Here is a 12313-nt window from a genome sequence, read left to right as displayed (position 1 = left end):
GTGCTTCAAAAAATCCTATCAAAATAGTATCTCCAAGCTACTCTCGTTCACGATAAATGTAATGGATTTTAAACTCCAAGTAAAACATCTATGTGCTTGTTTATCTGTGATTTTTGCCTCCAAAAGACGTCCTTAAACCTATATAAAAAGGTTGTCATATAGCAATTTTTTTTAATGAAATGAAGATTTGTTGATATATAGGCACGTGTATATATTTGGGTTTGTCCTTCTGCACAAAAAATATTAAGATAATGATCCTGTAATGTGTTTGTTATAACCAAATTTATTTAATAAAAATATCTCATTAATCGTATTGGGTAACGCATAAGCCATTCCTACTCAACTGTAAAATTAATTGTAAATACTGTAGTGATATTTTACAGTCGTTACATGCTTCTGTTTGAATCAATTTAAATAAAAGGAAGTCAATAATTCGACCATCTGGAATATATCAACGGATAAAATTGTAACATTTCGATGGGGTATTCAATATTTGTACCTCCTTATTAAAAGCTCCCCCCTCCTCCCCAGTGGTACAATGGTTTGTCCGGGAACTTATACTGCTATAAACTGGGTTTCGATACCCGTGGTGGGCAGAGCATAACTAGCCCTTTGTGAAACTTTGTGGATTTTGACAAATAACAATGCTACTAAAAGAAAATATCTGAAACGAAAAGTTGTTTAACATTGTGTTGAAACGTACCAAAAGTTGTTTAACATTGTGTTGTAACGTACCAAAAGTTGTTTAACATTGTGTTGTAACGTACCAAAAGTTGTTTAACATTGTGTTGTAACGTACCAAAAGTTGTTTAACATTGTGTTATAACGTACTAAAAGTTGTTTAACATTGTGTTGTAAAGTACCAAAAGTTGTTTAACATTGTGTTATAACGTACCAAAAGTTGTTTAACATTGTGTTGTGACGTACCAAAAGTTGTTTAGCATTGCATTGTAACGTACCAAAAGTTGTTTAACATTGTGTTGTAACGTACCAAAAGTTGTTTAACATTGTGCTGTAACGTACCAAAAGTTGTTTAACATTGTGTTGTAACGTACCAAAAGTTGTTTAACATTGTGTTGTAACGTACCAAAAGGAGTTTTCGTAACGTCTAGTGGTGAATTTAGGTATTAAAAGCAGTTTTCGTTGCAGCAGGCTGTAAATTTAGATTGTTTTGTTGTTTTTTTTTAATTTCGCACAAAGCTACTCGAGGGCTATCTGTGTTAGCCGTCCCTAATTTAGTAGTGTAAGACTAGAAGGAAGGTAGCTAGTCATCACCACCCACCGCTAACTCTTGGGCGACTCTTTTACCAGCGAATAGTGCGATTGACCGTAACTTTATAACGCCCCCACGGCTGAAAGGGCGAGCATGTTTGGCGCGACGGGAATGCGAACACCGCGACCCTCAGATTACGAGCCGCACGCCTTAACACGCTTGGCCATGCCGGGCCGTAAATTTAGATACTGACAGGTTTATTTTAATGTATGCTTGCGAAGTTTCGTACTAAAAGCCATTTTCGTGAAAGTTGGTTGTGAAGTTGGAAACTAAAAACGTGTGTTGTGAAGATTGTTGTAAAAGCAGCTGCGGTAAATTTTGTTTGTTAGTTAATTTTTAAGGAACAGTCATTATTAACTTTAATTTCATATTAGTTGTTATAACAATGTAAGAATAAAATTTTGGTGCATACTAGCAGTAAACGACAAGAAATCATTAGAGTCGCACGTTAAGACTTTTTTCCTTTTCTCTATTTAATATATCAGTGTATTGTGTATAGTGACGTCGATACTGGCGTTATGCATAATGCCACTGAACCTATCTGAACAGATTTGTAGTATATACACATGAAGCACATAAAACGATATTTCTAATGAGTTTGATTTTAATAGACAGCCATAGATAAATATATTTATATATATATAAGAAAGTGATGCATTAGTAACGCCCCTCAGTGGCAGAATAGTATGTCTGCAGACTTCTAACGCAATTTATATCTAAGTGATAAAATAAAGGTGCCCGGCATAGTCAAGCGTGTTAAGACGTGCGACTCGTAATCTGAGGGTCGCGGGTTCACATCCCCCGTCGCGCCAAACATGCTCGCCTTTTCAGCCGTGGGGGGCGTTATAAGTGACGGTCAATCCCACTATTCGTTGGTCAAAGAGTAACCCAAGAGTTGGCGGTGGGTGGTGATGACTAGCTGCCTTCCCTCTAGTCTTACACTGCTAAATTAGGCACGGCTAGCACAAATAGCCCTCGAGTGGCTTCGTGCGAATTTCAGAAACAAACAAACAAACAATAAAATGAAGTTTAGTCACATATAAAATTATTATCATCAAGCTGTTATACACCCAGAATAACCTTCAGAACAGTAGAATATCAACCAGCTATCTTAATCAGAATTAATCTGATTATCCAAGACGCAATGACATAGAACATGTCTCATCATTTCTTCAAAGACACACACTTACGAAAGTGATTATTATATAACGGTTCGTGAACATTTTAATAATCACATAATAAATATTACAAAAACATTGTTCTTTTTTCATTAGTGTCAACGCTCTCCTTCAGAGTCATTTATAGAACTCTTATACAGCTTGCTTTGTAATCAACAAGAAGACGTTCTTGCTATAATTAGAAACAGTAGGAGACACAAGATGAAGAAACCATGGAGTGTAAACAGTAGCTACATCTAGCAACCCGGAAAAGACTGTTTCTTGGCTGGCTCGCATTTTGTAAACTACGCCAACTCGATGGCAGATTTTGTTTTATTCTGTCATTATTTTTTTAAAACAAGAAAAAAATATCGTGTGCAACATATTAACGATACTTGGTGAGGTTGCTGGTGTAAACTATGCCTGAGTTTATATGTACGTTTTTGCTGTTTTTATTTATTCTTTAAATCAAACAGTTTGTGTTATTTGTCACAAATTTCCAATATATATATATATATATAAGAAAATGAACAAACACGATTGCAAACGTTAAATTTCTTTGAAGGTTACATCAACACGAAACTGCTAAGAGTGTTAAAAAAAAACGGAAATACCACGTGCAAAACTTATTCAAAATGTCATCACTAATCAATAGATAGTTTGGCGTGCGACTCGTAATCCGAGGGTCGCGGGTTCGCGCCCGCGTCGCGCTAAACATGCTCGCCCTCCCAGTCGTGGGGGTGTATAATGTGACGGTCAATCCCACTATTCGTTGGTAAAAGAGTAGCCCAAGAGTTGGCGGTGGGTGGTGATGACTAGCTGCCTTCCCTCTAGTCTTACACTGCTAAATTAGGGACGGCTAGCACAGATAGCCCTCGAGTAGCTTTGTGCGAAATTCCCAAACAAACAAATCATTTGTTTTTTGAGAACTTTTGCGCGAAACTATACAGAGGATATACGCGCATAGTAATCTCAAATTTTAAAAAGATATTTTCAGTCTGTACACTATATACCTGTGCATCTGTAGTATATTTTGTCTTAGCATTTCAATACTTTTATAATTTAACATGCTCACTTGTGAGACAATAATAATTAATTATTTGTTACTCACATTTCTGTTTATTTGTTATGAAAGTCTTTGGGTTTAGTTACGTGTGTAAAAATATATATATAATCATGTAAATATATCACTATGCTAACTAATTAGTTTCCTTACTACATTGCCAATCAACACTTTTTGGATGTCATTAGGAATAAGTGTTTGCAACAATATACAAGATTGTCAACCACAGTTTAGTAAAATGTATACAGGCCACCGTAAATGATACTACCAGGCAATCTTTGATTATTTTTTTTTTAAATAAGAGTGTTATTTAATGTCCACGCGTAACAAGATCGACATGTTACATTGGGCCCTTGCAAAATTAACGTATCTGCTTTTTGTGTTCCTTTCCTTTTGTGAAATAACACCAAACTTGAGTGAGTGTTTGTCAGCAACCATACCTTATGTTATAGCAATTAAACCATAATTTGCTTTAAAAATAATGGTTGTCGCAGTTAATGCTTGAGATCGCATCAGCAACTATTCTGTTTAAACTCAGCTAGCTTTGGTTGAAATCACAGCAAAATAATATTGAAAGAGCTATTAAACTTGATAAAAAGCTAAGAATCTCAATATGTTAAAAGAGAAAATCACAACAAAATTTTGCTAAAAGCGTTGCACTGCATTTGTTAAAATAAGGCACACAATTTCAAATACTAAAGAGTTGTTTGCATCTTCCGAGAAAAAAAAATGTTTTATGTATACATTTAAGAATTGCATGTAGACTGTCTGTACACATTACCCAGGCCCGGCATGATCAGGTGGGTTAAGGTGTGCGACTCGTAATCTGAGGGTCGCGGGTTCGAATCCCGTCGCACCAAACATACTCGTCCTTTCAGCCGTGGGGGCGCTATAATGCGACTATTCGTTGTTAAAAGAGTAGCCCAAGAGTTAATGGTGGGTGGTGATGATTAGCTGCCTTCTCTCTAGTTCCTCTAGCGTGAATTTTTAATAAATTCTTATACAGATAAATTTATTAGTTGTATTACAATAAAATAACTTAAATTTCTATTTATTTTTGTTAAGATGCAAAATTCTGTTCTTAGTTCATTTTAATTAGAGTGCGCTTCTGTGACAAAACTGAACTGAAACATAATTAATAAAAATAAGGAATTCATCTTTGAATGAAACATCGTGAGAATTTGAACAGCCAAACGCTCGAGGTGTTTCAATCACATGTAATAAGAAATCTATAAAAATAGATATAATAAAGGGAGACTAATTAACCATTTATCAATCGGTTCAAACATCTATTTGCTAACAAAAGCAATTAACTCCTAAATTTAAGTCAAATAAAGTTAACATTCAACAACAAACACAATCAAGTGTTAAGTTTACGTTACATAAATGTGGATGGCCGCGTCCCTTCAAAAATAATTATGTACTGAATAAATTATTTATAAACTTACGTTGGGTGTGGTTGGATCACCATTCCCTGATCTGAAAAAGAAAATAATAGCATTTTGATATATATACTAAATATTTACACATGAAACATTTATGTATCTTGTCTTCTAGAAAGGTCAACTAATAAAAAGGGCTATTTGATCTTCACGACAGGAAATTATTTAGTGACTCACTTCTTTAAAAAATCCTAAAAACTACCATAAAAATATTAACCTATTGCCAACTCAGGATAATCATAAATTTTGATTGGTGATTGTTTAGAAGTCTTGTCAAGTGTCTACTTTATTTATTTATTTATTTTCTATGTTATTATGTTTAATTTTCCAAGCTGGTTTGTACAAATAAAGCATAACATAGAAATTATGCGAGCGAGAGGAGGACAGACACACACGAAACTATTAATGAAAAAAAATCCTGAAAAAAGTGAGGACAATAAATCATGCTGAAAAAGTTAGGTGTATGACAGGACAAGAAATGTTGGAAATAGCAAATGATTATAAAGGAGTGCAGATTTGAGAAGATAAGAAAAAAAAACGAGAAAGAATTATTTGATAGAATAAAACAAAGATAAATTGTACAATAACTGAGAGAAATAATGAAAAATGAAAATTACGAGTGCGCTGCTAAATGAGGAAAGTTATGAAATATTTAAAAGGCAATAAAAATAAAAGAGCTTTGAAAATTTGAGACAGAAGAAAGAAAAGGGATAGATAGATAGAAAGAAAATATTTGACAAATAAAACATAAGTGAAGTGTTTGAGAGAATGAAAGACTTGAGAGTACAAGTGAAAAACAAAAAGAAATTATTAAAAACAGAACATAATAAAAAAACCATGTCAAAAGGTAAAAATTTAAAACAAGAAACTGAGACTGGAAATGTCGAAGAAAAAAGAATGAAGCAGTTGAAACGTAACTGAGAGTAGGAGATGAAGAGATATAGATAGAATAACATATTTAGGTCAAAATTTTTATTGTCTATTGTAGCTTTAAACTGGCGAATATGTATTTCTCATAATTTCTTCGCTAAATTACATATTCTGTTTTAACTAGTGTCGTTGTATATGACATGCTATGGCTCGAGAAAACAAAATACCATATCAAGACAAAATTTAATAAGTAGATATATGCACTGAAAATTTTAAACGTTATATTAGTTATAAGAAGTGAAATAGTCTAATTATTAGTAAATTTAAACTAGTACACCTCTCAGCGAAATCACATTGACTGTAGCATTTTCTTTTACTATTCTGGGAATTAGTTTCAGCTTCGTAAACAATTTTATAAGTATAATATGAACTCTTAGGAAAAAATGAAAGTGATACAAGCTAAACCTGCTTTCTCTCCTTGTAAGTTTGTAAAGTTACCGCTGACCTAATGGCGGTCATTCGGGAAGGGTGTGTTTTTCTTATAGCAAAGCCACACAGGACTATCTGCTGAACCCACCGAGGAGAATCGAACCCCTGATTTTAACGTTGCAAATCCGTAGACTTACCGCTGTACTAGCGGAGGACGGTCATTCAGGAAAATAAAGAAATATAATCCATTTTAATAACTTCATACAGTTTGCGAATTGTTCTTATAGGACTTGAATGTTATAACTCATAGGCTGAACAGCCAGTTGCTGGAATGTTGACGTTTGTTGATAATTGGATGCAACATTTACACTTAAAATTTAATATGAAATAGTTGCACGACCTTCTGATTGTTGAGTAAAAATATTTAGTCCATTTATCATGCTGGTATTGTTTTATTAAAAGTTTCCTGGTATTGTTTTATTAAAAGTTTCCTACTTATTATTAAATCCAAAGTCTTGCTCGTTTTGTAACAAACAAACATGGTTATAGAAAAATCTGAAAATTTAAAAAAAAATTGCGGATATCCTTACAGCAGGAAAAAAAAGTAGTTCAGAGTTTGAACGTTAAATATATGTTGTTGAAAGTGAAACTTCATGAATCATTGGAATCAGTAGGCATAACATTTGTGTATATATCTATATATACACACACACACGTAATAGGCATAATATTTATGACAAATATTGGCAGTTTAATATGACTTTTAATAAACAGTAGACACAGGCTGACTTAATTATTTTCCCCTTATAACGGTTTCATTTGACGCTGATATTTTCAACCAGAACGACGTCTTATGTAAACATGGTCTTAACAGCCAGGTCATCCAGGATTCATTTATAGCTGTCTCTAATATTGACCAGAGTAAAAAGCACGCGACATCATAAAGCTTTTGTTCGACTCTTTAAACCGAATAATAGGATTAACTATCAGTTTTTATAATGTGCCTACACCTGAAAGTGTATCGGCATTGCAGTTCGAACCTTGAACTTTATGGCCCACAGCTATGCACGCTACACACTAAGCCATGTCAGGCCCAAACAGCGAATCTAATATTTCTTATATTTTTAAATGTTTTCATTTTTACTATGGATCGGTTTTTACAACTTATTGGAGGAACTAAGAGGAATAAAATAGCGAGTTTTAAAGTTATTCTGAAATATAATAGTGATTTTATCCATTTCTTAATAAAAAACCCTAATACAAGTCTTGAAAGGAAATACCAGGGTGTGTGCAACGGACTTTAACATAGAATTTTTTTTTTAATCTTAACTGTCGTAAGATAAAGAATAGTGCGTAATGAAGCAAACAAGACACCATAAAAGGCAGATACATCGTTATTATCAACTGTAAATACATTTTTGAAAATAACACCGTATGAAAAAAAAAAAGACTCAAACTACTTACAATGACTTCACTAGAAACGGTTAACCAGGACTTATAATAATCACCATAGATACGATTCTTTCAAAGAAGTTACAATATCTGATTATTCATTTACATACATAGACGTATATGAGCAAAATGACATTTACTATGGATCGGTTTTTACAACTTATTGGAGGAACTAAGAGGAATAAAATAGCGAGTTTTAAAGTTATTCTGAAATATAATAGTGATTTTATCCATTTCTTAATAAAAAACCCTAATACAAGTCTTGAAAGGAAATACCAGGGTGTGTGCAACGGACTTTAACATAGAATTTTTTTTTTAATCTTAACTGTCGTAAGATAAAGAATAGTGCGTAATGAAGCAAACAAGACACCATAAAAGGCAGATACATCGTTATTATCAACTGTAAATACATTTTTGAAAATAACACCGTATGAAAAAAAAAAAGACTCAAACTACTTACAATGACTTCACTAGAAACGGTTAACCAGGACTTATAATAATCACCATAGATACGATTCTTTCAAAGAAGTTACAATATCTGATTATTCATTTACATACATAGACGTATATGAGCAAAATGACATTTTTTGTCAAACTCAACACTAACTCGTGTTGATTAACATTGTAATACGTTAAGACTTTATAACTGATAGTCGATAGAAAGTTATTTTATTATCGCACAACTGTATATTCCTACATGTTAAATATCGTACGAGAGAAACATGCGTCATTAATAAGCCTACTTAATGATTAATTAGAATTATTTTTTCTTTTCGGTACCTCAGCGTATTCCTACTTCATAAAAAAAGACATATTATCACGATAGAACCGTACAAAACACTAAAGGTAGAACTTATGAATAATACTAAAAGAAGAAAACACAAACAGAAAGCGTCAGTTGTGATCCTCTATTTAAAAAAAATTAGCCAAAAATAAACTTAAACATATATTTAGTAAATCATATACACATAACAAGGAAGAGACAAACTCGACAGAAAGATAGCTTCAATGGGTCAGTAACTATATTTTTCTTTATTTTTAAAAACTGACTTTCAGCACACAGATAGCACAAGTTCACCCATAGAGAAATATGGTACAGGTTATACTTTAAATGTTTATTTATAGTAAACGTTCCAGGACGTTAGAGGCCTGGGGGAGTACAGAGATGAGAAAACCAATATTTTACGTAAAACAAACTTCTCTGTTCATATAATCCCTTGCAACCAAACACAACTGAAACAGAAAGTATTAATGAAAAAGTATAAGTAGAAACGTGGCGTAATGAATTAGCTCTAAAAATAAATTAAATAGTTCATCAAGTGAAATGTCTCGTACATCGTTGAAATTTGGTTTGAAAACATCCTATAAATCATGACAATTCAGCACGAACCTCTTAGAGGATGACAATCTATCACTAAGAATTATTGTTGAAAAAATATTTAACTAAATCATAAATAGAAATTAAATTCAGGGGCTTTGAAACTCGCACATGCTAAAGATGTGGGGTAAATAAAAATTATATAATTAATTTTCGAATACATTTCTCTATATCAGTTGATATAGAGATAGGAAAAGTTAAAATAGATTTATTCCTAAGAAATATGAAATGACAGTTTTAGTTATAATAATAAAGTCATTTTTAAGTCACAAATAATCTGAGACTACCTACCGTTTATTGTACATAGGCCTGGAGAGTCGTCGAAATGCGATTAAACTCACCCTAAGGAAGACGGTTCCATACTAGAGGAGTTAGCAAAGAACTTTAAATTTCGAGAAAATGCGCAACGCAAAGGAAACTAATTTTAGACAGTCAGTCAGACCTCTGCTATGGATCGACTTTCAAGCTCCCATTTTTGGAGCAGGTCCCCTTGCTTTGAATCTCAACTCTCTTACAGCACTGGCTGAATTCAGCTGGCTGGAATAAGAAGAGAACACCCTACAGACCAATCATCTTAAAACACCAAAGACTCTAGTCATGACATAAAGTGAGTGCCATAACACACGCCACACTCCTTCTTCGTCACATCATGTAACCCTATGTTTTACCTGCGACAAATGCATTTGCTACTAATATATGTCCAGAAACATGGAAACCAGTTGAGGCCATGATAATATCGATTTTAAGAAGCAGAATTTTTTTTCTACAGTTTTCAGATGTTTCTTCACTTAGCACTCGTGTACACTAACATTAACGACTTTCGACGTGATGATGCGTGTTTTTTTTTATGCACGTGTGGCTCAGAGTCTAAATTTGGTGATTCTTCGCCGGAAACTAAAATGTGCAACCTCTGCAAAATGGTGTTGAAAATCAGTGTATCTTCGCTTTTGTGTTACTGTTTAAACTAACGAAGTTAATGGGAGAAGTACATAAACAGACAAAAAAGGAAGGTTAAACAGTAATATAAAATTAATCTGACCGTTTCGACGATCTCGAAGATCATAGACTTTCAGTAAATCTATAAAATGCATAAGGTAATTTTTTTTTACATTTGTTTAATTAATAAACGTTAAACATACATATGTTTGGATTATTTCCAAAAATACTGAAATTCTCTGCACTGCAGCACTTAAACAGGTGTGTCTATTTCGCAACTACTTCGGTTGACTTTCTTAATTTAGCCCGCAAAATAAACATTCTGAACTGACGACGTTCATGGTAAGTTAAGCAGAGATATCCGATTGGACTGCCAAACATGTTTTCCGTGTGAATTGTACAATAAATGAAAAACAGTTTTCACACACACACTCAAACACAAAGTAAGCAAAATAGAAATCAAACAAGATTTTTTTGCAACAAAGTATCTTTGAAAGGTTTTGAAAAATCATGGTAGATTTTCGAAGACTGCAAGACTCGAGCCTGATTATTCCCATGAGCTCGTCCCCTGGTGGGTCAACAGTTAGTCTATAAGATAAAATTAGAAAACGGCCATCTCTCACGCCTTTCAAAAAGTGCGCAACAGACAGTTAATTTTGGATGCCTGGTTGGTTTGAATATTTAGTCACTATCCAAATTTAAAAGCGATGCCTTATGAGCGCACATAGCGATGCAAGTCATGTTGCTAAAAATGTTTTAAGTTGGACTTTCTGAAGACAGTATTGTATTATTACTTACATAATTAGTTCAAAGTCTCAAAAACAATCATAGTGTCCGATTGCTTATAAGTAACATTAGTTAGTAGGTTTTATAAGTTTTATTGATTATTCCTTCGTTTGTTTGTTTTTTAATATTTCGCCCAAAGTTGCACGAGGGATATCTGCGCTAGCCGTTCCTAATTTAGCAAAGACTAAAGGGAAAGCCAACTCTTGGGCTACTCTTTTACAAACGATTAGTGGGATTGACCGTAACATTATACCGCCCACACGGCTGAAAGGGCGAGTATGTTGGTGTGATGGGGATTCGAACCTGCGATCCTCACATTACGAGTCGAGTGCCTTAACCACCTGGCCATGCCGGGCTTTTATTTCTTCGTCTTCCTATTATGAAGAAACAATGTGTTTTGTCACAAAGAATCATATACACATAACAATACGAGTTAAGTGATTATAATGGGTGCATCGGTTGAACAGTTTTAAATCTACAGGCTTGAAATGCTAAAAAACCCGGGATTCAATTCCTGCTGTGGAGACAAAAAATAGTCCAATGTAGCTTTGATCTAAAACAGACAAGACTTTATTGGCTGCACAGGATATTAAAATGCTACTGAATATGCAAATCCGCAAGGTACGAATAAACAGTCGATACGAAATAGCGGTGTAATGGTGTATATCAGAACTATATTTAGAAATGTTTCGACTTTCAGTAAACAATGTGATATCATCCAAAATAAATCGCTTATGGGAAGTATAATTACCAATCATTTTCGATGCTAAACAATCAATAAACTCAGATAATAAAGATATTCTAAGATTTGCAATTTATAATTTCCAAAATGGGTGCATTACTTTTACTTAATGGCATCTGCAAAACAAGGAAATGTGAATCAAGTTGAGGAAACAGAAACCATTCAGAAAGAGACTTGCAACAAGTCGTACCCTCGCCGTGGTAAGCAACGTGCGACATATTGTAACGGGTGAGAACCTTGGGACTTAAAGATCAATGGCAAAATGACTTCCTTTTGGAAACAAGACCAACAGGGTATGTATTCGCCAAGATAAGACTTCCAGTCATACCTTTCGTCTAACTGTCGCATACCTCAAGTAGTTGGAGAATGAAACGAGTATTCATGTTATTCCATGGGAAGATATACAAGTCAAGTCGCCCTTTGAACTGTTTAAATGTGTGCTGGGAAACTGCCGTCTTCTTACACAAGATGAATTATAGAAAACCCTTAAAGAAGATTGGTAGTCTTTTAGTATGACAACCTAATAACGAGCCTTTTACAGTGGAAATTGCGCTGGTTTGCTATTGCCAAAAACGAACTGTAACAGCGTGAAGCTCCAAAATCATATTCATATAACGTACTCGACCGTCTTTATATAGTTTCATATTCAACCGGTACTTCTATACAATTCAGTGCCTTCATGATATATTTATTGAATATTTTAGTTCTAAGTATACTTTAATTTTCGAAAAATTGATTAAATTTGTAGCATCAGGCTTTCCTGAAATTTGAATTATTTTAGAGAA

General features: G+C 33.8%; 1 protein-coding gene across 1 annotated transcript in view; it reads right to left on the bottom strand.

Annotated features, from left to right (window-relative positions):
- LOC143227488 (uncharacterized) overlaps window positions 1-12313 on the bottom strand; it is a 457070-nt gene that overhangs the window by 212890 nt on the left and 231867 nt on the right. Inside the window, 2 exon segments of the mRNA XM_076458930.1 lie at window positions 4942-4972; window positions 9356-9389. Coding sequence (XP_076315045.1) covers window positions 4942-4972; window positions 9356-9389 — 65 coding nt within the window.

The sequence above is a fragment of the Tachypleus tridentatus genome, chromosome 9 (genome assembly GCF_004210375.1).
Source record: "Tachypleus tridentatus isolate NWPU-2018 chromosome 9, ASM421037v1, whole genome shotgun sequence".
Lineage (NCBI taxonomy): Eukaryota > Metazoa > Arthropoda > Merostomata > Xiphosura > Limulidae > Tachypleus > Tachypleus tridentatus.
The sequence above is the reverse complement of the archived record's forward strand: the minus strand, read 5'-3'. Positions and strand labels throughout refer to the sequence as shown.